The sequence below is a fragment of the Podarcis melisellensis genome, assembly GCF_964234715.1.
Source record: "Podarcis melisellensis genome assembly, chromosome: 13".
Classification (NCBI taxonomy): domain Eukaryota; kingdom Metazoa; phylum Chordata; class Lepidosauria; order Squamata; family Lacertidae; genus Podarcis; species Podarcis melisellensis.
In genome coordinates, this window is record NC_138545.1 from 31,194,257 (window position 1) to 31,221,808 (window position 27,552).

The 27,552-nt window shown below is 43.1% G+C and overlaps 1 protein-coding gene and 1 long non-coding RNA gene across 4 annotated transcripts; both read right to left on the minus strand.

Annotated features, from left to right (window-relative positions):
- Positions 1-834: 834 nt before the first annotated feature.
- Positions 835-7,666, minus strand: LOC309355150. Its single transcript, XR_014162435.1, has 5 exons — positions 7,613-7,666; positions 4,797-4,930; positions 3,930-4,105; positions 3,156-3,251; positions 835-872 (listed from the first exon to the last, which is right to left on the minus strand). It is a non-coding gene; the product is annotated as an uncharacterized lncRNA (long non-coding RNA).
- A 2,463-nt stretch (positions 7,667-10,129) lies between these two features.
- LOC309355127 (1-acyl-sn-glycerol-3-phosphate acyltransferase alpha-like) lies at positions 10,130-26,492 on the minus strand. 3 transcript variants are annotated; one of them, XM_081885707.1, is made up of 7 exons: positions 25,976-26,492; positions 24,447-24,580; positions 18,606-18,775; positions 17,838-17,933; positions 15,934-16,015; positions 12,008-15,590; positions 10,130-11,785 (listed from the first exon to the last, which is right to left on the minus strand). In XM_081885707.1, exons 1-6 carry the CDS (start codon positions 26,155-26,157, stop codon positions 15,436-15,438), a joined length of 819 nt encoding a protein of 272 aa, XP_081741833.1. In that variant the 5' UTR covers positions 26,158-26,492; the 3' UTR covers positions 10,130-11,785; positions 12,008-15,435. The 3 variants fall into 3 exon arrangements, with proteins under 3 accessions (XP_081741833.1, XP_081741831.1, XP_081741832.1); XM_081885705.1 differs by having other exon boundaries at positions 18,606-18,781; positions 25,976-26,272; XM_081885706.1 differs by having other exon boundaries at positions 10,130-11,761; positions 12,006-15,590; positions 18,606-18,781; positions 25,976-26,272.
- Positions 26,493-27,552: the final 1,060 nt, after the last annotated feature.

The window sequence follows — 27,552 nt, forward strand, 5'->3', positions numbered from 1 at the left end:
ACGTCCTCCTGGAACATGTTGGAGGTTATGGAAATGAATGATGTGAGTGTAGCCTAAGCCTGACGCACAGACAGTGCGGCAGGCCAGAATGATATTGGCTCCAATCACACATGCAGATTTTGAAGCGTTTGGCTGTGCTTCCCAAATTCCCACATTTGCTCTGCATTTGTAGAATAGTTTCAGAGCTTTCCCTAGCAGGGATGGTCATACTTGCCACTTCCACCTTTCACTCACGTCATTGGCACCAGACTGAAATCTCCATTGGCATGCAAAGTTGGGCAATCTCCTGCCCGTTTGCTTCAGGTTCAAATCCAGAGACCACCTCCCACGCTCAGCTAAGAGATCTTCCGATGAGGGCAAAGCAGGCTTAACCTTGCAGGAAGTTCCCAGCTTATGTCATTCAGGCACCTTGGACTGCTGCAACATCTGGGCAGATGATTGGATGTGGCAAATCTCAAAACAGGTTGTGTTCACCTAATGCATTCAGGTCAAGTCCATAAATAAGGACGGTAGAATCCATTTGTTATGATTTTGAATGACAAAATCTGATATTGAAGAAAATGTATAATTTATTGTTGGAATGGGAAACCAAAGAGCCACTAGCTGGCCCTGGTCTTAGTTGGGTCTGAGTGGAGTGAAGTGTTTTCTCTGTCCTCTTCTTTGGACTGAGGCAAAGTTATTGTCTAGCTTCCTGGTTGGTGGGACCTCCAGGCTTCCATGATAGGGAGGCCCTCACTCTCTGGTATCTTTCTCTAAAACTATGTGCCCATTGATCTCATTGAAAGTATCCAGCATCTGTTTCCGTGTGCTGTCAGCAAGTGCAGAGACATCTTCTGTTGATAATAGGAGGTCACAACAGGGATTATGGGTATCTGGGTAGCAAAAGACAGTGGGAAATTAAAAGACCCAGAAGGCACTAAGCAATGTTTTAACAGGGAAGATGAACCTACAGGGATGTCTTGCCTCTCAGAGTTTGACTCTTACCTGAGGTGGAACAAGGGTTCTATTTGGGGCTGACCCAACCAGAACTGGCCCAAGACATTTTGGCACATGAGGCAAACCACCAACTGGTGCCCTTAGCCCCGCAGAGAAGAAGGGGTGAGTGAAGATCAGGCGCAGGAGAGGGGTGCATTGGAGCTACCTTTGAGGAGCCGATGTCCCTTATTCTCCCAATAAAATAACTGAGGGGGCTGCCCTCCTGCAAGTTGACAGACATTGCCATTCAAATGGGGGGGGGTGAAATTTGGCCCCAACTTTCTACAAGCCCTTACTCCCAATCCTCAGCAAAATGCATAATTAATAATATAGACTCAAATACCATAGGAATCCAAAGAGGCACGAAACAAGGCTGCCCACTGTCTCTCTATTCATCTTGGCCCTGGAACCCCTAGCAATCCAACTCCAAGCAGCCCCAGATATCAAGGCTGTGGTAAGAAGAGGTAAAACCTACAAACTAGGGCTCTTCATAGATGACCAGATGGTCACAACACCAGACCCCATCAACACAGCAACCACCCTAACTAAATAACACATTCATACCCTAACTAAATAACTCAACACATTGGTGTCGGGCCTACAAGTAAACGTTGCAAAATCTGAGGCTATGTGCTTCAACACCACCACCCCCATCCAAAGGGGACTCACCAACTACAAAGATAAAACTCTGCTGCACCAAATTCAGATCCTAGAGGTTCAAATAACCAGAAACCTCAACAAACTATACTTCCACATTTACAAGACCCTGTGATGACAAATCAACAGAGACTTCACCTCAGACAAAATAGCCATGATCAAAATGACCACCCTCCCAAAACTAACCTATTTATTCCAAACCCTCCGAATCTGTATTCCCCCGAAGTGGCAGAAAAAACTACAGGTGTTGATTTTCACGCACAAAAAGCAAAGAATAAGCCCCAAATACTTGCACCTCCCCTCCTCAGAAGGAGGATGTGGAATCCCAAAAATAGAATCATATTATATTGCCAGCCAATATAAGTCACATAATCCCGTATATTCTAGAAAACGAGACAAAACAATGGGACCACTTGGAGAGAGAAACCATCGAAACCATCCCCACAACAGCATACCCATTTCTCCCAAACAAAGTAAAGAAAATCCCCACAGCACTGAACAAGTTCACGTAGTCCATGCTTAAAGCATAGAAGGGAAAAGTAGGCAAACTATCACCATCCCCACTAACCCCCCTGTCCTACCACCCACAAAACCTCCAGATAAAAACCTGGCAAGCCAAAGGCCTACACTGTTTAAAAGACTTCTACAAAAACAACAAACCCATGCCAACACAAAAAATACAAGACAAACTAGGACACACCCAAATACCTTGGCTAACACACCATCAACTACATGCCTTCTTAAACAATCTAGCAGTAAAATCAGCAGCCACTGGGCCCTTGACCACCTTCGATAACCTCCTGACAGGAAAGGGACATGACAAATGGATGGTATCCACAATATACAAAATACTGCTCTAAAATTCCACACACACCCTTGACACAATCAAAGAGCAATGGGAACACGGCTATGAAATTAACCCCACCCAATGGACTAGAATGTGGTCTGAACCTCCCTTTAAATCCATCTTAGCCAAAAGAAGGGAACTCGCTCTGAAACTCATCTGCAGGTGGCACTTAACACCATGGAAACTGGCACTGATACTCCCAGGAACCTCAAAGATGCTGAAGAGGCTGCACCTCAAAAAGCCTGGGTGCCATTTTTTGCACCTGGCTGACACTCAAGGATTACTGAAATTTATGTGCTTTGAAGCCTCAAAGTATATGTTAAGGATAGACAACATGTTAAGGAGTTTAACAATCAAGGGTAGAGTGCTTTGAAAACTGGAAAGAAATGTGCGTGTGCCATGTCTTGTGATCAGTTCTGTAGGGTAAGGCTCATCTGGGCCTCCAATATTTTATTCAACTTGGCAGCCCTGGTTTGGGGGGCGGGGAGATCAATTTGGGAAGAATTTTGATAGTCTTTCAGATCGGAACTGTGACAAATGTTCAAGAATGGTAAACCTGAGTGATGAATCAAGTTTTGCCACCAAAAATGAAGCATTGATAGACTCATGGAAGCCCATGAGTCGAAGAAATCCACCCACATGACACAAATATCTATTTCACAATTCACACGTTTACCTGAGCCTTCACAGCCACATTGAAGACTCCTCGCTTGAAAGGATGTAGTGTGGCTGTCCGGTTCCTGGTGCCTTCTGGGCAAACCCAGACCCTCAGCTGCATAAGAAAGGGGCAGAGAAAAAAAGACCACAATAAAATGTGTACACAGACCACATCTTTGGCGATCACAGTGAAATGTTACTATTTCCTCACTCTTTCCGGTGTATTTTGGCCTGTCACTCAAACTGCTAATAGTCTAGCTAGGAAACCAGTTAGAAAATATGAGACTGTATCAGGACTGAGGATATGCCTACCCTGAATGCCCTTCTGCCCCCAGGAACAGCTGCAGTTTCTCAGTAGGGTAGACTCCTTTCTCCTTTGTTCCCTGGGGCAGATGGCTACCACATTCTCCTTATAGTCATGCATGGCACACATCCTTTCTTTACTCACCCACTTGGCAAAATCCTCTTCCAAATATCTGGTGTGCAGAGCAAAATATTTCACCACCCCAGAGCCCAGGAAGCTGCCTTCTACCAGGTGAGGATCTCTCCAAGGGCGTGGGTAAAGAAACTTCCCCACCACCTGCTGCTACTTAAATTAATATTTCTCAGCTGGAGATGCCAGCAGCTGGAGCCATTGTGTTTGCAAAGCATGCACTCTACCCCCACCCCAAGCGATGGCCCCTCCCAGGGGCTGCTGCAGTCTCATAAGGTCCCTTTGACTCCTCTCTCACCAGCCATCCTTTCCCAGCTACTCCCCTCCCAGAGCTGCACCCCTCTCTGCATGTGCTCTCACGTTCTGCTGCAGCAGGGTCCTTGTGATGTGATCCATGGTGTCCCTGGCTGAGCTCTTATTATTGCGGTCGACAAAAATGAATTTGGAAAACCACAGGGTGAAACCCAGTGGGCCCATGTACATCATCTCCTTTTTGGTAAGTATCACACATCAGTCAGGATATAACTCTGCTATCACTTGGGAAGGAAGGAAGACTTTGTTAGAATGTGTCAGAATGCAAACGACTTTTGGGTCGTTTGCATTCTGACACTTTGTGAGAAGGCTTTGTGGCTAGAAATTATTCTTCCTGGATCTTTCTTGCTCCCAACCTATCTTCCTGGACATGTATTCAGCTTTTGTAGTGGTGAAATAAATTGCAAACACTGCCATTCTTCCAGTGTTATTTTCCAAGAAAAACAAATGCCGGATCTCGCCACGAACACCTCCATTGTTCTCCTAGAATGGCAATTATCTTTTAGTTTGGAAAATACCCACCACCCTCCTGCACCAATTTGATTTTGAGCTGTAAGCTCACATCTTTTGCCTCCTCTCACATGCATGCTGTGCTCCTGTCTTGCCTCCTCCCTGAGGCTGGAGATGGAGCACAGCAGTGCCAGATCTACAAATTTGGCCATGATGGGCAAAAGTCTATGCTGCCACCTTCCTCACCTGCAGGTGGGTCAGAGACGAACCATTCTGTTTCAGACATACAGGCCTCGGGCAGAGCCATAAGCAGCCGTGGGCAGGGCCAGGATGGAAGTATGAGCAACCAATGCACCTCAAGGACCAGGAGAGGGATCTGGGCCTGCATTATGCTCCTGATAAAATTCACATCTTTTCCAATAAGCTTCAATGCAACATTCCAAAGGCGACAGGCTAGCAACATACCCAGAATATTGAGAATGGACTGATGGTTAGCAACAACCATATACGGTCCCTTGGTATTCAGATTTTCAGAGCCTTGAGCCATGATCTTGACGCCAAGGAAAGATTTCATTTGCCGCATCACGAAGCAAAGAATCCTGCAGGGGGCAGAAAACAGGCAGGCAGTGTGGACAAGGAACTGCATTTATTTGCGTGTTCATACCTTGCCTCCTAAGCAAAATAATTGAGGAAGCTTACACTGTGTACAAAATACAATAAAAGAGATGAATTAGTGGAAAGAAGGAAATACAACCCCCTCCCTGCCACCTTCAATTGTAGCAACTCCCACTTTGCTGTTGAATCTCTAGGTCACCCAGCAGGTCTCTGAGGAAATAGTCCCAGCCCAAAAATGGCTGCTAAAGCTGCCGGTTGTTAGTCTCTCGCAGACTAAGATAGAGATGGGGACCCTGCGGCTTTTCCTTGTTGCTGGACTCTGACTGCCATCAATCCCAGCTGGTGAGACCAATGGTCAGGGATGCCGGGAGCTGTAGTTCGGCCAGATCTGAAGGGTTTCAGCTTCCTTGCTCCATGTTGTAAGCCACATTCAGGCTCACATTTTGAGGGAGGGGTTAGGATTGCCCCCCCATTGCCCCTGCATATACCAGTAGGCATATTGCTGCACCCCCATCCCAATCTTACAGCAGAGTGAGATTTCAGGGGTCTCTGAACTTACCCAATCCTTTTGGGATTGAGGTAAAATGGAGACTGTGGTGTCTTTATGATAGTTTATTTGCACATACATACAACCTGAGTTTGGGGAATGGGATTCCCAGCATTTACAGCCCAAGAGAATCTCACGCGTCTCCCATATGTGCAAAGCCTGTCTCAGACTTTAAAGAGACTTCAGCCATGGCTCTGCATCTCTCCCTTCCACTTGCAGACTCGAGAGGACGTTTCTTCCCCACCCCCACAATGTGCTCTGATCCCACCACGTTCTCAAGCTTGTAAAACTTTTCCCACCCCACCCCAACTGTTTGCTTACATCAGCCCCACGGCAATTCTGAAACTGTATTCTCTCTTGACACAGGAAAAAGGAAAGAGGAATCGTAATTCTAAACTACTATTTATTTACAGAATATTTACAGACAACAGCATTATGGCATCTGTTCTCTCCAGCTCCGAGAACAAATAGGGCAGGGTAAAAGTGAAGGTACAGTTTCACAAACACACACTGGAAGAGAGGTAAGACAGTCTTCCTTTCTCAGGCTCCACTCAGACAGGCGTGTGAAATATACCAGTCACAAAATCAGCATCGGGGAGCTTGAAATTCTAACAGGATCTGGAACCCAGGAATTCAGGGGCTCATGGCACCCCACACACCCACAGTAGTATGTATGTCAAGGGTGCGAAGGGCTCTCAGGTGCATAGAACTCCTTTGTGGGAGGAGGATCCTGGGCCAGTTGGGACTACATTTGTGTTTAGGATTTCCATGCACATATGTTTTTACAGGGCAGGGTACTCCACCCAGGCCTCTAACTCCCTTACTTATAATTATGGGGAGGGTGCCAGATCTCACTATGAACGCCTCTCTTGTTCTCTTATACTGTAATGTCAATTGCGCCCACCCAAAACGAAAGAGATTTCATGCACCAGACCAGGACAAATCTACAATGTCCAAAATTCAAAACATTCCTTCTAGTCAGCATCCCTGGGGTTTGGCACTTGCACTACCTAGAAAGGTTGCCCTTATCTTTCTTGCCATGAGTGTGAATAGTGCCACCCTATAGTTGATGCATTTATCAACATCTGCCAGCAGCCATTTAATTTTCAAATAATCTGGTTGACCTTCTAGGGCGATCTGAAAAGGGGAGATAAATTTAGCTTTGAGTGAATCATACAATGGACAATATAAAATATAGTGTACAAGATCTTCAATAGGCCCTGATCCACATATACAAAAGCACTCTGATTCTGAAGAAAACATTGGATGAAGAGGAAAGCTCCTAGCCTATATAATTGATGTAAAGACTGACTAGGAGACATACCAAGATGCAGCCCTGTTTAACTCCCTTTGCTGTTCTAATTGAACCAGATAGAAAGCATGTCCTATCAGTGTTAGTATAAAGTTGTTTCCCAAGATACATCCCACATGAACAACACATCTTTCAACATACCAACCACACTGCTCTAGAAGATGAAGTCACATTCCTGTGTTTTAGTCCAGATAGTCCTTCTACATATTGTCATGAGATTTTGGTGGATTGCACATTCTTTCCTCTATTTCGCTTGTGCTGCTGCTCTACTTTTTTCCCATTGCACTCTCTTGCTTAATCCCTGTTGCCTCACTTACACAAATCCCTTTTAGGATCGCCTTCACCACCTTCCCAAACCGTGTTGCAGTCTGGATTTCATCAGTACAACTGAGGATTTTAGTTCTGATGAAATGCACCCATCTATTAGACCATGCTGCAACAGCAAGGGAAGGAAATTCCAGCAAAAAGATTTCACAGGTCTGTCTAGTAACTGCATGGAAGCCCACCCTCTGAGAATGGGCAGTGGTCAAGGAACACAGTTATTGTATTGTGGGATTATAATGTGGGATTGCTACTGTTCCTAACTGTCTTCATCTGCTGCTATATTGTTTCATTTGGTTTTGGTATTATTATGTATTGTGTTGTGAGCTGCGTCAGGTTTTTTTTTTACAAGTAAAGGTGAGGTATAAATATTTTCAGTTAAATTGAAAATATAGCAGGGGAGTGCTGTCTGTTTAGAAACATGTCCATAATTTGGTCAGTCATTATTCATTATTTCATTATTTCATTTTTTTAATGCTGCCTTACCTCTGAAGGAATCTCAGGACAAAATGGGCAATAGGTGTGTTTGCCATTAAATGTTCCCTAAATGCCATTAAATCTCCCAGTCATTTTCTTTTCTTTTAAAAACAGCTGTGTAGTGGTAAGAGCCTGATGAGGACCTTGACATGATAGAAAGGGGAGTTTAACTCTTCCTTCCCATGTTATCGTTGCAACGAAACATCCTTCGCCACTGGGAAAGCTACTATGCCCATGGGAATGATGGCTGTTTGAGAGAAAAACTATGTCAGACAGTAGCACAGGGAGGAAAGGGTTAAACTCCTACCCCCATGCCCTCTTGTCTCTCAGCACCCCTCCCCAAGCTGCTACCATTTTTTTTGAAAGTGAATGAGGACACTGGCCAATCTCTGCTGTAGAATAAAAATTCTAAACCTGGTAATCCATCCTCTGAAGCACAATTCGAACCCCTCCCTTGATTTCCAAGGGCACTGATAGCAGGGTTAAACACTGTGCAATAGCATGGCTGCTTTTGTTCTCTCAGCTCTTTGTCCCCATTTCCAAAAAGACTGGGATCTTACCCTGGAAGATGCGCACGTTCTGAGTGTATGTGCTGTTTGTCAATCACCATATGAAACATGTAATGAGATCAGTTACAAAACAGCACAACAGTTGAGTTTTAAAACAATAGAAAAAGGGGGACACCTACTTCAGAGACCTACTCCTCCAGCCCAGAAAGCTTGTTGGAACAAAATTGTCCTCAGTTATTTATGGAAAGTGCCAACCGTGGGGACCTGTCATATCTCAGCAGCCATGCTGCTCCACAGAACAGCCACACCAAAAGTTACTGCGGAGCAGGCTTCTGATAACCTTGGAACTGGAAGGAGAGGCTCTCCGGCAGAACACAGTGGCCCACTGGATAAATAATCAATGCAGTATTCCCTCAAGGTCCCTCGTCCTAAGCTGTACAGGGTTTTACGTATTAATACCAAAACCTTCATCCAGAGGCATAGCAAGGTCAGGTGGTACCTGGTGCAGATTTATTTATTTTTGTCACCCTCCCCCAATTGAAATTATTAAAAGGGAAAATAAGATACTTACAGTTGCAAGTGTCATTTTCTGGTTTATTTACTTAACATTGTTAGCATAAGCACTTAAAACTCTTCCCCCCCCACTTTGTTCTCACATCCCACCTCTCCCCCTGTGCATTCCAGGGTTTGGGTCCTGAGTTGAGGGAGCTTTCGCTTCTCTCCTTCCTCCCCCCCCCCCGGCTTGTTTGCCTGCCTCGTTCCCGTCCTCTGCCTGCCTGCCTCCTCCAGCAGCCCGGGAGTGTGAGGCAACGGTACGCTGTGTGCCCGCAACTCCCAAGCCTCCCCCGAGCTGTCAAAACGAAGGCGCAGCTCCCCCCGTTCCCCCAACAGCTTGGGGTAGGCTTGAGAGTCGCGGGCAGGCGATGCACCGAATGTCACCCCTCAGCAATGGCACCCGGGGTGGTCTGCCCCCACCGCACCCCCTTCCTATGCCTCTGGTGAACTCCAAATCTTCAGATCTTGCTAAGTTTCATCTAGATCAGGGGTTATCACCGTGGTCCCTACCGCCCACTAGTGGGCATTTCAGGATTCTAGGTTGGCGGTAGGGGGTTCTATGGCACAAGCTGAATCCTCCATCCTTTGAGCACTGGTGGGTGGTAAGAAAGATGCATTAGTGGGCGGTAGGTATAAAAAGGTTGACTACCCCGATCTAGATGTTGAATAGCATGGGAGACAAGATGAGCAGTTGTCCTCAGTACCATTTTTCAGAACTGTGTGTTTCCATGAAGGGTTGAAACCACTGAAAACAAGCAGAGTCTATCCCAGGCAGGTCCATGAGAACCATATTGTGATGGATAGTACTGAGAGCTGTTGACAGGTCCAGCAGACCACCAGAGAAAAGACTCCCTGGATCTAGTTCCTAGGGTAGATTGTCTAGAGCAGTAACCAAACTGTGGCCTGTGAGCTTCATTCAAGTGGTCTATGCAGTGTTGGTAAAATTAAAAATCATACAGCATCTAGCACAGCACATTATAATTGCTACAACAGGCAGAATAATCATTAAGTAGCCTGTCAAGCAATATTAAAGTGGTTTGAGGGCAAAAAAAGAGCTGGGAACCACCAAATCCATTTCAGTACCAAAGTCAGGCTAGAAGTCAAATTGAAATTTATCTTGATCCTGCACAAACCTTTGGCAGGAAGACACCATTGCATGCTTGCCCCCAAGACTAGCCAGAAATTATCCAATATGGTGAGTTCAGACAGGGTCCTTTCAACAATCTTACAACCATGTTCTTCAACAGTTTTCTGGTAAAACTATTCACCCACTGAAGGTACCATAGCCCATTGGCACACACTTTTCTTATGCGCTTGGCCAGCATTATCATCTGATGGGTGAGGGTTAAGTGTGCAGGTGATTGCCTTAAATACTTTATCCTTTCTACATCCTCATACAAACCAGAAAGTAAATCTGAAACTACTGTTAATGTGGTGTCCAAATTGGAACAGATGTGAGTGATTTTACCCATGAAGACCTTTGCAATCTGGTCACAGTGGCTTACTGAGTCCTGGCATGCAGGCTATGCTGATGTGCTCCAATTGCATACATTCCATTTCAATCTGATACCTGCTACATTTTGAAACCTTTGGAGATAAGTCATAATCAAACACGTACACATACACACATTTAAATTGGGCTTCAAGGATGGCCAGCTTTTTATCTGCGCCTTTTAATATCTGCATGACAGGGCATAGCCCTCCTGATGTTGCTGAACTACAACTGCCAGCATGAACTACAACTATTGGCCATGTTGGTTAGGATTTATGGGAGTTGGGTATCCAATATCTGGAGGGCCATCCCTGTATTAAGGCATAGAGCCCCTGTCAACATAGTGCTATGGTAGTAGGGACGCGGGTAGCACTGTGGTCTAAACCACTGAGCCTCTTGGGCTTGCCAATTGGTAGATCGGCGGTTCAAATCCCCACAACGGAGTGAGCTCCCTTGCTCTGTCCCAGCTTCTGCCAACCTAGCAGTTCGAAAGCACACCAATGCAATCAAGTAGATAAATAGTTACCGCTGCGGCGGGAAGGCAGAGGGTGGCTCCCTTGGCCTGAAGCAAGATAAGCACTGCACCCCATGGTCGCCTTTGACTGGACTTAATCATCCAGGGGTCCATTACCTTTTACCTTATCTTTACTATGGTAGTAGTTTTGTCAGTGTGAGCATTTCAGCTTTCCAGAAGGAACAATTCCCCTTCTTTTACTTCCACACACTTCCTACCCCCGTCTCCTAGCCAACTTGAGGGACAGGGGAAAGAGACGGGAGGGGGAACTCACTGCACTAGTGGAAGTCCTGTACAGGCTTCTGCTAGCAGGTTTCATTACTTGAATCTAGTCCGATGTGCAAATATAAAACTGCCCTTTGGCTAAGGCTAAGTGATGAAGAAAATCCTGAAAGTCCAAATCCATTTGCAGTGGTTGAAAGACTATAACACTGATTGGGAAGCAGCATCTTCTGGAATTGGTAGTTATATGACAAACTAGAAATAATTATTATTATTACAATTACATTAATTTTTAAATTGCTGGTTTTGGTCTCCTTGTTCTCAGGTTCTTCATGAGACAAGGTTGCCTTTCATTTTAATTTTTCAGGAACCTGTTTCTACGTGCCCCCCCATACACGATATTAAAACAGCAATTTGTGCACCATAAAAATGTTCATTGTGTGATTTATGGCAGTTCTCACGGGATTTTCTGGCTTGATGTGGCAGCTGAAACAAGCTACAGTTTACAAGCCTATACATGTTGAATCAGAAGCGAGCCCTTCTGAGTTCAAGGGGACTTACTCCCAGGTGAGGATAGGATTGCAGCCAGTACTTTCAACCCCCCTGTCTTCTGTTTTCACCCTCAGCCAGGACACACAACAACGGAGACTGGAGGTGGGGGGGGGAGAGAGATCATTTTTGACGAGCGGAAAGGCAATGGGGCACATTTGTCAGGCGCGCGCAGGGGCAGCTTGAAGACTTTACACAGAGAGGAACCCCACGCGGGTTTCCCCACACATAATGTAACAGGCAGGGAGCCAGCTCAGTTAGAGAAGTTCCAGGCAGAATGAAAGGCGCATCCACTGATCCCGCTTCCTTCCTCTCCCCTTCCCGCCCCCCTCCGTTGTTTGCTCGCCTGCATCCTTCCCTTCCTCTCCCCTGCCTGCCTGCCTCTGTGCTGTTGCCCAAGCTCCTCCAAGCTGGAGGAGGCTGGTAGGCAGGCAGGGGAGAGGATGAGCTGCGCCGCTTTGCCGGTGCCACTTTGCTCGGGGTACGCTTGGGAGTCGCAGGTGCCACTGAATGTCACCCCACCCTCAGGATGACACCTGGGGCGGACCGCCACCACCACACACTCCTCGCTCCACCTCTATCTTGACCCAGTGGAGAATTGGCAGCCAGTGCAAATCGCACAAGCGAGGTGTATTATGTGATGGCAGTACTTTGCCCCCAAAAGCAACCTAGCCACCATATTCTAGCCATGAAGCTTGCTGGGTGACCCTGGGACAGTCACTGCCTCACTGGCTTCTTGTGAGGAGAAGACAGGGAGACGGGGCAACCTCCCTATTTCGCAGGAAGGCCGGGATATGAATTGATTAAGTAAAACAGCAGCTCAATAATCATGAGAGACTTTGGAGCAATAGGCCAGGGTTCCTTTGGAAATGAAGGTTAGGGGTGACAGCAAAGTGGTTGCTAAGGCAGGTCAAGGGCCCTGTGGTAGGGGTGTTTATCCTCAGGAGGTAGCAGGATTGGGTTTGATGAGAGATTCCGAAGAGAAGCCTTTCGCTCATAACTCCCCACTTTCCCTGTGTCCCCCCCCCTTCTCCAACAACAACATTTACAAGAAGGCAGGGATAGGCAAGGAGAAACGGCAGGTGACCTACCTTGTGACCAAAAAGGGTGCTTGACGGAAGGTCCGGTGCCCTGCCGGAGTCAAGGGCCACTTCAAAGTGGTGGACAGCCGCCTCAAGAAGGACATGAGAGCCCAGAAACGCAAGGAGCAGAAGCCAAAACACCAGCAGTGAAAGAAGTGAACCATTTTGTCCTGCCGCTTCGTGGGTGCTAAGCAAGCATGCCTCTTACCACCCTTGAACATGTCAGAATCTCAAACTGCGCCCCAGGAGTCTCCAAGCAGCAGCTGACCAGGCTTGTTGAGATTTCACATGGAATTTCAGAATTCCTGGTGCTTGGTTTGGTGGTGTGAGCTGTATGTGCATTGGGACAACGCTGCCTGGGCGTAGGTTTCTTGCTATCCTGGCCCACTTGCAGCTCACCAGGCGTGTCTGTGGAGAGGCCTCTTCATGAATTACCTCCCTTCAAGGTGTCTGCCCTGCATGTTTGGTTATTAAACTAACTCCGACTATTCTCTGGCTGCTTTTATTTTTCTTGTCAGCAGTGCTACAGTATACTGGGATACTTAACAGATATGGAATCCTTTAATGACAACAAAAGCCCTCCAGGCAAGAGCTAAGAAACTTTGGTTGAATAGTGAATTACGCAGTGGGCGCAGATATATTTCCTTTCAGAGTCATAGGGTGTTCCTTGTATTGCATCAAAGACAAACATCCCTCTCCCCATTGTTCATAGGATTGACGTTCCCATTTAAAAAGGTGTGGCACAAGATCCCAGGCATGTTGGGAGTAGGTTCCTTAATGGATCAAGCTATTCAGGGGTTTTAAAGCAGGCGTGGGGAACTTGTGGCCCATTATTATCATAGATCTTTGTTTACATGTCCTTTACCAGCAGCCCCAGGTCAGATTATAGCAATTAAAAACTGATTCCACCTGCAGATTCTGAAGTCTCTGGCTGTGCTTCCCAAATTCCCACATTTGCTCTGCATTTGTAGAATAGTTTCACAGCTTTCCCTAGCAGGGATGGTCATACTTGCCACTTCCACCTTTCACTCACGTCATTGGCACCAGACTGAAATCTCCATTGGCATGCAAAGTTGGGCAATCTCCTGCCCGTTTGCTTCAGGTTCAAATCCAGAGACCACCTCCCACGCTCAGCTAAGAGATCTTCCGGTGAGGGTGAAGCAGGCTTAACCTTGCAGGAAGTTCCCAGCTTATGTCATTCAGGCACCTTGGACTGCTGCAACATCTGGGCAGATGATTGGATGTGGCAAATCTCAAAACAGCTTGTGTTGAATGCATCACCTGATGCATTCAGGTCAAGTCCATAAATAAGGACGGTAGAATCCATTTGTTATGATTTTGAATGACAAAATCTGATATTGAAGAAAATGTATAATTTATTGTTGGAATGGGAAACCAAAGATGAAGAGGTCAAGTGTGTTATGATTAAATGGGCACAAGATTTGGGACACAATATTCAAATGAAAGACTGGGGAAAATAATGGAAAGTCGATTTAAAATTTACTGCCTATACAACTTTGAAAGAGAAGTATATGAAAATGATGTAGCGATGGTATTTAACTCCTGTTAAAGTTGCAAAAATGTATACAACTAGTTCTAATAAGTGCTGGAAGTGTAAAGAGAAAGAAGGTATGTTTTGTCATATGTGGTGGAATTCTAAAGTAATAAAAAAAACCCTGGTAAATGACATATAATGATTTGAAGAAGATGTTTAAAAAAAACTTTTATTAAAAAACCAGAAGCATTTCTGTTAGGTATAATATAAAAGAGCCGAAGAAGTTGTTTATGTACGTAACAACGGCGGCTAGGATTCTCCTCGCCCCAAAATGGAAAAATGACAACATACCAACGAAAGAAGAATGGCAAGTCAAACTTATGGAATATGCAGAAATGGCAAACGTTACAAAAAGAATGAACAACAATGTCAATGAGGATTTTAAAAAAGACTGGGAACCTTTTATATTGTATTTACAGAAATACTGTAAAGAAATGGACTCACTAGCAGGGTTTAATTAAACACTTACAAGCAAGAAAACAAGCTTAAAGGTCAAGAAACAATAATATGGAATGTAATTGAGTGTAAGATGTAATTATGAAAATTTGGTATAAAAATGATAAGAATTTTAGAGAATTCAGATACAAGATCATAAAAACAAGATAACAATTAAACAGAAGTAGTAAGTATTTAAAGATCCAGAAGGAGAAGCTGAGGGAAGTGACGGAGAGGGTTTTTTTCTTTTTTCTTTTATATGATAAATGTTATATTGTGTTATTGGACTGAATATTAAATTGTAAAACCATATACATATATGAAAGAACAAAATCTGGAGAGAGAAGGACTCCACATCTTGCTCTTTGAAGTTACAGGGCAATAGCAGTTCCTGAATATAGGAGAAGATTAGGGTGTTGGATTAGGATGTGTTCAAATCCCAACTTAGTCATGAAGCTCACTGGCTGATCTTGAGCTAGTCACCCGTCTCCCAGCCTAACCTACACCATAGGTTTCTTGGGGGGATAAAATGGAGAAGGGAAGAATCTTATATATCACATTGAGCTCTTTAGAGGAAAGGTGAGGTATTAATGAGAGCTAACAATAATTGCAGAATTGCTGGGTGACAAATCAGAGCAGCCTTTCCAACCCTAGGAATCTCAGCCCAAGGTAGCATGAGTGACTGAATAGTGGAACTATCAGACGTTTCAATAGTGCTGCTAAATAGAATTGTTGTTCCTGTGAGCTGGAGAGATGCCTGGATCATGTCGTCATATAGTTGAGCCACTAGCTGGCCCTGGTCTTAGTTGGGTCTGGGTGGAGTGAGGCGTTTCCTCTGTCCTCTTCTTTGGACTGAAGCAAAGTTCTTGTCTAGCTTCCTGGTTGGTGGGTCCTCCAGGCTTCCATGATAAGGAGGCCCTCACTCTCTGGTATCTTTCTCTAAAACTACGTGCTCATTGATCTCATTGAAAGTATCCAGCATCTGTTTCCGTGTGCTGTCAGCAAGTGCAGGGACATCTTCTGGGCCAAGGCCTCGTGTTTCTATCTTGGGCAAAATCTGGATGATCCACTTATCTGAAGGTGGCAGGGAGCAACAGAGAGAAAGAGAGACAGTGCAACTTAATTCTATGCTGAAATTGCCTTGTAAAGTCTATGCCTTAAGCAGTGGTCTATACATGAGTATATAAAGGAATAATTTTTAAATAAATTTTAGAACAGGTCCAGAGGAGGAGAAAGGAGTGGCTAAACACCCCCCTCCCCAGAGATAAGTCATATAGTGATTAAGGTAGTAATTTTTATACAGCATTCAAATTCAAATTAAAGCAAGTGGAAAAGGCTTTCAAGCAAAATATACATTCCCACTTCGCATTGAAGTGTATAAACCAAATAAGCAAGACTGTCATTTAGACTCACTCACCTCTACAAAAAAAGGGCCTCTGGCCATCTTTCAGGTTGGGGGGTTGTTGATAATACGAGGTCACAACAGGGATTATGGGGATCTGTGTATCAAAAACCAGTGGGAAATTAAGAGACTCAGAAGGCGCTAAGCAACGTTTTAACAGGGAAGGTGAACCTACAGGGATGGTCTTGCCTTTCAGAGTTTGACTCTTACCTGAGGTGGAACAAGGGTTCTATTTGGGGCTGACCCAACCAGAGCTGGCCCAAGACATTTTGGCGCATGAGGCAAACCACCAACTGGTGCCCTCAGCCCCGCAGAGAAGAAGGGGTGAGTGAAGATCAGGCACAGGAGAGGGGTGCATTGGAGCTACCTTTGAGGAGCCGATGTCCCTTATTCTCCCAATAAAATAATTTAGGGGCTGCCCTCCTGTAAGTTGACAGACATTGGCATTCAAATGGTGTGTGTGTGCTTCGTCTTGTAATCAATTATGCTGGCCAAAGTCCCCTGGCCTCCCCAATATTTTTTTCAAGTTGGCACCCCTGGTGGTTGGGGCGAATAAAGATCTACATTGGGAACAGGGTGGGGAATCAAATCAACCTTACCTGACAGGGGTGAAGTGGGAATCAAAGGCCACTGTGGAGGGCAAAGGGGCCTGCTCTGAAGCACTAGGCGGCACACATAATTTCTTCCCTAGGGATTGGAGGAGACCAGCAGCACCTCCTATTTGACAAGAGGCGACATTGCAGGGGGCTACCGAGAAGGTGGCAGATGTCGCCAGGGTTCGAAACTCCCATTGTTCTAGGCACATTTTGGGACAGGGAATTTCATTCGCACAAGCAGTTTCTGAATTCTGAGCGCAGTACTGCGCCAAAGATTTCAGATTAAAACTACAGAGTGGAAGGACCTTTTTCTGCCTTCCCACTTCCCTGAGGCCAGATCTGCTGCCCCTGGCGAGAGCCAGTGTGGTGTAGTGGTTAAGAGCAATAGTCTCGTAATCTGGGGAACCGGGTTCGCGTCTCCGCTCCTCCACATGCAGCTGCTGGGTGATATTGGGCTAGTCACTCTTCTTTGAAGTCTCTCAGCCCCACTCACCTCACAGAGTGTTTGTTGTGGGGGAGGAAGGGAAAGGGGAATGTTAGCCGCTTTGAGACTCCTGAAGGGGAGTGAAAGGCGGGATATCAAATCCAAACTCTTCTTCTTCTTCCTGCCATCTGAGGTGTTCACCTCAATTTGCCTCATGGGTGGGCCGGCCAACCCACCCTCCCCTCCCCCCACAAAATATTGAAATAATGGCATTGAGCCCAACAGAAAGAAATGCCTCCCACTGGCTCTATAAAACAGATAACGGCCAGCTTTATCAACAAAGTTCTTTCTCCTTGCCCTCCTCCACCTCCTCTGCAACTGCAATTTATAAATTAAGAGCTCCAAGGCACCACGCCAGCCACTCCTGGTAGTATTATGTTTGGGAAACCTAAAATCTCATGACTGCAGAAGTGTCCCGCTAATGCTTATCCCTTCCCTCTCACCCCCAAAGCAACCCAGGGGTATGAAACTTTATCCTTGTTTAGGGAGCCTCCATCATTGTTTGTTTGACATTAGCCCTGCCCACTAATCTCCATCATCTCACATCTCTTTGCATGGCTGGCAACCGACACACAGTCTTTAGTAGACCTAGAAGCAAACAGGAATGTGGAGGTGAGCAAAACCCAGCGCTGCTATTAGGGTTAGAAAGGGAAAGAGAGAGACATTTGGTAGGCATTTTGATAAGTCTCTCAGATCAGAACTGTGACAAATGTTCAGGAATGGTAAACCTGAGTGATGAATCACGTTTTTCCACCAAAAATGTAGCATGATTGACTCATGGAAGCCCATGAAATCCGCCAGCATGAGACAAATATCTATTTCACAATTTACACGTTTACCTGAGCCTTCACAGCCACACTGAAGACTCCTCGCTTGAAGGGAAGTACTGTGGCCGTCCGGTTCCTGGTGCCTTCTGGGTAAACCCAGAGCCTCAGCTGCATAAGAAAGGGGCAGAGAAAAACGGCCACAGATTAGAATGTGTCCACGGACCACATCTTTGGAGATCATAGTGAAATATTATTATTTCCTCACTCTTTCCGGTGTATTTTGGCCTGTCACTCAAGCTGCTAACAGTCTAGCTGGAAACCAGTTAGAAAATATGAGACTGCATCAGGACTGAGGATATGCCTACCCTGAATGCCCTTCTGCCCAGGAGTTCCTCAGCAGGGCAGACTCTTTTCTCCTTTGTTCCCTGGGGCGGATGACTCTAAAGCCACCTTCTCCTTACAGTCATGCATGGCACACATCCTTTCTTTACTCACCCACCTGGCAAAATCTTCTTCCAAATATCTGGTGTGCAGAGCAAAATATTTCACCACCCCAGAACCCAGGAAGCTGCCTTCTACCAGGTGAGGATCTCTCCAAGGGCGTGGGTAAAGAAACTTCCCCACCACCTGCTGCTACTTAAATTAATATTTCCCAGCTGGAGATGCCAGCAGCTGGATCCATTGTGTTTGCAAAGCATGCACTCTACCCCCAGCCCAAGCGATGGCCCCTCCCAGGGGCTGCTGCAGTCTCATAAGGTCCCTTTGACTCCTCTCCCACCAGCCATCCTTTCCCAGCTACTCCCCTCCCAGAGCTGCACCCCTCTCTGCATGTGCTCTCACGTTCTGCTGCAGCAGGGTCCTTGTGATGTGATCCATGGTTTCTCTGGCTGAGTGCTTATTATTGCGGTCGATAAGAATGAATTTGCCTAGCCAGCAGACGATGCCCATCGGGCCCATGTACTTCAACTCCTTTTTGGAAAGAATCACACAGCGGTCGGGAAGTACCTCCACTATTCCTTGGAAAGAAAGAAACACTTTCTAAATGGGGCTTTTGGGATCACTTGCATTCTGACATGTCATTCCGACATCCCCAGGTGGAGAAGGCTTTGTGGCTAGAAATTATTCTTTCTGAATTTACCCTGCTCCCAACCCATCTTCCTGGACACGCATTCAGCTTTTGTAGGGGGAAAAAGGAATTCCAAACATTGCCATTTGCCAGTGCTATTTTCCTATAAAAAGAGGTGCCAGAACTCACCATGTTTTTTCTTATTTGCATGTTTGTTTGTTTATTGTTTAAATAATACATAAAAAACAAAACATCAACAAAAAAGGAAGAAAAAAAGATTGACAACAATCCAAAAACACTGAAAACAAATATTACATGCTTATCGTATAATACTCCCCACCACCACAGCTTCCCTCCGCCACAATTTGACTTCTTTAAATCTCTATTTCCACATTTATCTTTGCATTCTCCAAATGTATAATTCTTTGTGTTTCTTTTATATCTTCTCTTTTCCAATTCATAGATATACTTTACATTTTTATTCTAGTCATATTAGCATATCTTTCTTAGAACAATATTGTAACATATAATCTTCGAAACATTTCCATTCCTTTTTAAATTTTTGATTTGACTGATACCTTATGATTGAGGTTAGCTTTGCCAATTCTAAATATTCATTTAATTTGCAAATCCACTCCTCTTTTGGGGGCAAGATTTGAGATTTCCATTTAGAAGCAATCACTACCCTGGCTGTCGTAGTTGCATATAGAAAAATTATTTTTTTCACTTGCGGTATATCTTTCCCTATCAAGCCTAAGAGATACGCCTCTGGTTTTTTAACAATTGGGATTTTCAACATTTTCTTTAATTCCTCATGTATTACTCCCCAAAATTTCTTAATCTACTCACAACCCCACCACATGTGTACTGTTGTTCCTGCTTCTTTGCCACATTTCCAACAGAGGTTGGATTTCAGTTTATAGATTTTGGCCAGCTTAAATACCACCTGTGGAACATTTTAACAAAATTTTATTTATTTATTTATTTATTTGAGATTGAGAGGATTTCCTAATCTGGAACAGGATCAAGATAAACTCAGAGAATGTGTGATAAAACATTTTGTTGAATTCTGGGATCTGAAAAAAGAGGAGGTGGAGGACTGGGTGGAGAAAGTCTATAGATTTGGACCTAAAAAGAGACTAAAATAATCTACGATTATTGTGGTTTTTAAGACCAAGGAACAAAGAGATATCATTTTGGAACATCACTATAAAAAAGGCCTCAAAGTATCTGATAGAGTGGTGGTCATTTTCAAGGAAATTCCTAGGGTTTTTTTTGAATTTGAGATCCCAGTACAAGGATTTGACAGACATTCTGAGGAGAAAGAACATTTTTTTCAGGTGGGAATTTCCAGAGGGCCTATCCTTCAAATTTGAAGGAAGGAGGCAAAAGATTAAGAATCTCCAGGAGAAGGATAGATTTATGCAGAAGCACTCGATAGAACTTGGATTGCAAACTCCACAGCTGCAGGGAGCAGAGGCAGCCTCCTCGTAAATAGACAATATGGCGTTGAGAATTTATTCATGGAATGTTCATGGCATGAATTTGCCACAAAAAAGGATAAAAATTTATCATATTTTGGAGAAACAAAATTTGGACATAATTTGTCTACAGGAAACCCACATTACAAGATTACACAAAAAAATTCTAATAAATAAAAGATTGGGTCAAGAATTTATTTCTTCTGACAAAGTCAAAAAAAGAGGAGTGATTTTCTACATCAAAGATAAATGGAATCCAAAATTTGTTTTCAAAGATGAGGAAGGAAGATATATCGCAGTTTAAATTTCAGCACAAGGCGAGATATTTTTGTTATTAGGAATCTATGCACCTAATGATTGCAAAGTGGAATTTTTCAAGAACCTGGAAGCAAGTCTGCTGGAATACTTGGATTATAAAATTATTTTGATGGGGGATTTGAATGGAGTTGAATCTACCTTGATGGACATAACTCAGAGATCAAAGATTATGAACTCCGGCAGACTACCGAAGACTTTCTTTGATCTAACTGAAAAATTTGATCTGTCAGATATATGGAGAATTAGAAATCCAATAGAAAGAGACTTCACTTTTTTTTCAAATGCAAACCAAGTATTTTCGCGAATAGACTATATATGGATATCCAGAGACTTGGTTCCTAAAGTGGCAAAAATGGAAATTTGCCCTAAAACCTGCTCGGATCATAATGCAGTTTCTATGGACTTGAAAATGTCTGTTCAGGGTTCCTTCAGATGGCGAATGAATGGCGATTTGTTGAGAAATTCATTAATTGTAAATAAGGCCAAAAAACCCTAAAGGATTATTTTGAACTTAATATGACGCAAGGAATGGAAATAAGGGTGATTTGGGAGGCCAGCAAAGTGGTAATGAGAGGGTTTCTGATACAACAAAATGCAATTAGGAGAAAGGCACAGAATGAGACAAAAGACAAAATCATGGAACAACTGAAAGACAAAGAGAAGAAGCTTAGAGGAAACCCAAAGAATTTGCAGATCCAAAAAGAAATTAAAGCCCTACAGGTTCAATATTCGCAATTAGTAAATCAAGAAATTGAATGGAAGGTAAGAAGGATGAGACAAAGAAACTTTGAATCTGCAAATAAATGTAGGAAATTACTAGCCTGGCAACTAAAAAAGAGACAAAAACAAAGTACTATTACAAACATTACAGAAGGAAAATCGGTAGAGAAACCTGCAGACATTAGAAAATGATTTTATAAATATTAAAAGCAACTGTATAAAAAAGAAAAAGAAGATCTAGGGAAAATCGAGCAATTTATAAAGAACAACGGATTGCAATGGATTCTGAAAGATAAAGAGAATCTACTAAATGGCATAATTACAAGTCAGGAAGTGGAACATGCAATAAATTCAATGCAACTTGGCAAGACACGAGGACCTGATGGTCTATCAGCGAAATATTACAAGACATTGAAAGATTGGCTGATACAACCTCTGGTAGAAATATCTAATTCAATTTTACGGGGGCGGGGGGAAGCACCTGAAACTTGGAAACAAGCTTACATTACTCTGATTCCTAAACAGGGTCAGGATAGATCCAACGTTAAAAACTACAGACCAATCTCCCTACTTAATGTGGATTATAAAATTTTTGCAAATATACTGGCTAATAGGCTAAAAAAGGTTTTATCGGAGTATATTCATAAAGACCAGGCAGGATTTCTGCCTGGAAGACATATGAAAGACAATATTAGAAATGTTGTGAATATTTTGGAAAGGTTAGAAGCAAGAAAGAGTTGTAAAGCAATGTTAATGTTTATTGATGCTGAGAAAGCCTTTGACAATGTTTCTTGGAGTTTTATGTTACATAACTTAGAGAGTATGGGGATAGGTAATGATTTTATAAATGGTATTAAAGCGATCTATCAAGAACAAAAAGATAAAATTATTGTAAATAATGTGGTTTCAGAGGAAATTAGAATTGAGAAGGGAACCAGGCAAGGGTGTCCACTGTCCCCTCTGCTGTTTATTGCGGCTCTGGAGGTCTTACTAAGTATGATTAGAAAAGACGAACAAGTTAAAGGTATTACAGTAGGTTCGAAACAATACAAATTAAAAGCCTTTGCTGATGATTTAGTTCTGACATTACAAGATCCAGACTCCAGTGCAGTTAAAGCACTGGAGCTAATACATGAGTTTGGTCAGGTAGCAGGATTCAAATTAAACAAGAGCAAGACCAAAGTAATAGAGAAAAATCTGGATAATGAAGAAAGGAAAATATTACAAGAAAAAAATGGGCCTAGATTTTGTGAAAAAGTTAAATACTTGGGGGTGAACCTGTCTGGGAAAAATTTGAATTTGTATAAGGATAACTATGAGAAAATATGGAATGAAACTACTGTAAAAGAGATTTAGAAGTGTGGTCTAACTTAAAATTGTCATTAATGGGCCGGATTTCTGTGATTAAGATGAATGTGCTGCCAAAGATGCTTTTTTTGTTTCAAGCACTCCAAATTATAGACAATGTAAAATGTTTTAAAGAATGGCAAAAAGCTCTTTCTAGATTTATCTGGCAGGGGAGGAAACCCAGAATTAAATACAAATTACTTACGGATTCTAAAGAAAGAGGGGGATTCTCTCTGCCAGATTTAAAAATCTATTTTGAAGCTGCTGCACTTTGTTGGATTAAAGAATGGATGAAATTAGAAGATACAGATTTACTAGATTTGGAAGGCTTTGATAATGTGTCTGGTTGGCATGCATATTCGTGGTATGATAAAGTAAAAGCCCATAAAGCATTTAAAAATCATATAATTAGGAAATCATTGTATAATGTTTGGATAAAATACAAAGACCTTTTAGAAAGAAAGACGCCCAGATGGCTTTCACCAATGGAGGCAAAGGCCCAGAAAAAATTAAATATGGATACCAAATGGTTGAGATATTATGACTTATTAATAGAGGAAGAGGAAGGTTATAAATTAAGACCATTTGAGCAAATTAAAGATAAGTTAAATTGGTTACATTACCACCAGATTAACGAACTGTATAAACTGGAGAAGAAAAATGGTTTTGCCTTGGAAAAATCCAAGTTGGAGATGGAGTTGTTAGATACTGAAGGTAAAAACTTATTTAAAATGTACAAGGTTTTGCTGGAGTGGCATACGAAAGATGAACAAGTTAAATCGGTGATGATAGATTGGGCAAGAGATTTAGGACATAATATAATGTTTGAGAACTGGGAAAGATTGTGGAAGAAAGGGGTGAAGTTCACTGCATGTACTTTGTTAAAGGAAAATATTATGAAGATGATGTATAGATGGTATTTGCCTCCTGTAAAATTAGCAAAGATGTATCATAAATGTGATAATACATGTTGGAAATGCAAAGAAAAGGAAGGAACATTCTTTCATATGTGGTGGACCTGCCCCAAGGTGAAAGACTTCTGGGAAAAGATTTATAATGAATTGAAAAAAATGTTGAAATATACATTTACAAAGAAACCAGAGGCCTTTCTTCTTGGAATAATAGGTTCGGAATTGCCTGAGAAAGATGTTAATCTATTTTTGTATGCCACAACTGCAGCTCGTATTATGTTAGCTAAAAAGTGGAAAACTCAAGAATTACCAACAGTAGAAGAATGGCAGATGAAGATGATGGATTTTATGGAGCTAGCCGATCTAACTGGAAGAGTCCGCGACCAGAAGGAGGAGGAACACTATGAAGAATGGAAGAAATTTAATGATTATTTAGCTAAATTTGTTAAGCTAAAATAACTGGAAATAGCGTCCAGATACTCAATGGGCTTAGGATTGTATTTATGTTAACTGACAAAATAATATGTTTAATACAAGAAGGAAAAGATTTAAAGATGTTAACGTTTAATTTAAAGGGTATTAAAACTGGGATTTGGAAAACCGTTATAAGGATATGCAGTGAAATTCAATTAAGGGGAAACGAGGAAGTCATTTTACAAAGTAAATACCGGTAACTGTTATTTTCAATAAGGTTAGGATTTATGTTTGTTATGTTTTCTTTGTTTTATGTTTTTGTTTGTTGTTGATATTGTAAAAACTAATAATTTTTTTGCAAAAAAAAACCAAACCAAAATATGTTTCAGTGCAAAATTGTGAAAGCCACAGGCTAGCAACATACCCAGAACATCGAGAATGGTCTGATGGTTGGCAACAACCATATACGGCCCCTTGGTATTCAGATTCTCGGAGCCATGAACTGTGATCTTGACGCCAAGTAAATATCTGACTTGCCGCATCACGAAGCAAAGAATCCTGCAGGGGGCAGAAAACAGGCAGGCAGTGTGGACAAGGAACTGCATTTATTTGTGTGTTCATACCTTGCCTCCTAAGAAAACTGCTGTGCACAAAATACAATATAAGAGATGAATTACTGGGAAGAAGGAAATACAATCCCCTCCCTGCCACCTTCAATTGTCGCAACTCCCACTTTGCTGTTGAATCTCTATGTCACCCAGCAGGTCTCTGAGGAAATAGTCCCAGCCCAAAAATGGCTGCTAAAGCTGCCGGTTGTTAGTCTCTCGCAGACTAAGATAGAGATGGGGACCCTGTGGCTTTTCCATGCTCCTGGACTCCAAATCCCATCAATCCCAGCCGGTGTAACCAATGGTCAGGGATTGTGGGAGCTGTAGTCCAGCACCCCCATGCTGTAACCTTTCGTCACAGGAGAGCTGCTCCAGCTTCTTGATAATTTTGGTTTCCTTTCCAGCCCTTTTCTATTTTTTTCTATTTAATTTTTTTTAACATATAAAACACATACATATGCAGTGGTACCTTGGGTTACATACACTTCAGGTTACATACACTTCAGGTTACAGTCTCCACTAACCCAGAAATAGTACCTCGGGTTAAGAACTTTGCTTCAGGATGAGAACAGAAACTGTGCTCCGGTGGCGTGGCGGCAGCAGGAGGCCCTATTAGCTAAAGTGGTACTTCAGGTTAAGAACAGTTTCAGGTTAAGAACGGACCTCCGGAATGAATTAAGTACATAACCAGAGGTACCACTGTACATTTACACAATACACATACACAACACACTCCCTTATTTTCGTAACATAAAGCATACCTACATTATTCTATATAATACTTACCTATACTGTACATATCAACATACCTACACACTTACCCACCACGGACACCCACCAAGTGACTTGACTTCCAGCCATTCTTGTTACGCTACTTTATTTTTCCAACTAGCTTAAAATTTATCTTAAAGCCAGCTAGGTGTCCAAATTCATTTATACATTCTATTGCTCTTGGGATACATTCTATTGGATTTTCAGTAGTGATGATCAAATTGTCCGCGAAGGCTCTTACTTTATACTCCCCCCCCATCACAATCCCTTTTATATTCTCATCTCTTCTAATTTTATTCATTAATATCTCTAACACCAATATAAAGAGTAAAGGAGATAAAGGGCATCCTTGCCTGGTTCCCTTTCCAGCACTTTATCTAATTCCACCATAACTTTCTTGACTGGTATCAACCAGAATGGGATACACAGTATTTCAAATGATTATCCTGTTCCCAAGCATCCCTGGCCTGTTTCAAGAGGAACAGGTAGATGTGCCTGGTACCGAGTACCACCTTGTTCCCAGAGATGTGCCCATCCCAAAAAGATGCGGGTACAGCCAAGGCTGCCTACTCACTTCAAGTTTTCCACTCTAGACCCCCTGATTAGAGCTACCCAAGGGGCCACTAGGATGATCATCACTAAAGTCCAGCCATAGAAAAGCACCATCTTGCAGTAGACATCACTCCTTTGGGAAAAGAAAAGGATCCCAATTAGCAAGACGACGAGTAAAAACAGGGTCCACTCGAACAGCTCCATGATGGTGCCAGATGAAAGCAGAGCAAATGTGGAGATTTGCAGCCTTGAGGAAGGTCAACGAGTGCTTTTATATTCTTAGTGTTGCAACATTCAAAGCAGCTGAACATCCCAGGGTGGAGAAGAGGGATGGCCTTCATATTGATACTGCAAATATCCTAAGTCCAGGGATTTGTGGGAGTGTCGTGTACAAGAGTATTGAAAGTATTGGTGTAGGAGGGCCAAAGCACACTGAGTCAGTCTGACTTTATATCAGGATTTTATCCAGTATTCTGACCAAAGCAATTTGTATTGAGTTTAACATAGTTGCTTAATGGGGTGAATATTTTGCTTTAGAACGTTTGAAAAACACAGGGTCAGGGACACTTCTGCAACACTTGGGTCGTTTATGACAATCTGGTGTCAGTTTCCAGTGTCTTATAATGATGCAGTGCACAGGAACAGAACTGTAGTCCTGGGCCCTTTGTGGATTTGCTTGAGTATATTACGGAAATGTATGTTTTGGATCTGGCCAGAGGATGCACATCTTTCTGGTTCGTTCATGTAGGGATTAGAGGGGCACTGTTCCTTGCACTGGGACACTTTGGTTTGGGCTCATCCAGATTTCTTTTGGCACAGGTCTTGGCTTTAAAAACGCCATGTTGTTGTTTGGTCCTGGGGCTTTGTCCAGGAAAACCTGCACTTTACTGCTGAATCGGAGCAAACAGCAATTGCCGATTGCTCTAATTCAAAGGTAAAGTGCAGGTTTTCCAGGGAAAAGCACAGGAGGGGGGACCCTGCTTGGATAAAATATTTCGGGGGCCCAAGTAAGCACCGTCCTGAAAATTGATCACATAATGTGGCTGCACACACCATTTTAATGGTGTTGCCCATCAACTTTGGGAAGGTCCAGCCCCCTCAAATATTTTATGGGGACACATGCGAAGGGACCTTGGCCCCTAGGAGTTGGCTCCTGAATAGAAGGAATCAGAACACCCATGCCAATCCTAGACAAGAACCTAAACAGATCTTGGCAAGTGTGTACTCTAAGTGTCCCAAGACCTGAATCTGGTTGTGTGATTTAAAAGTAAAAAGGGCGTTGCCCTTTTCTGCCCTTTTCCCAGCTGTACAATATCATTTTTAAGGTGCTGTGACCAGACCTGGACAGAGTCTATCAAATGTGGTTGCACCATAGATTTGTATCAAGGAATTATGATATTGGCTGTTTTGCTTTCCATCCTTTTCCTTGTTATTCCTACCATGGAATTCACCCATGTATTGGCCATTTGATTATGAGCTGGTTTTTATAAAGTTATATTGTAAGTTGCTTTATACATGGTGCAGATTTTTTTATATATTCATAGGCTACCTTGACTTGATTTTGCATTTACCAGACTATTATTATACATGTAAGCATGG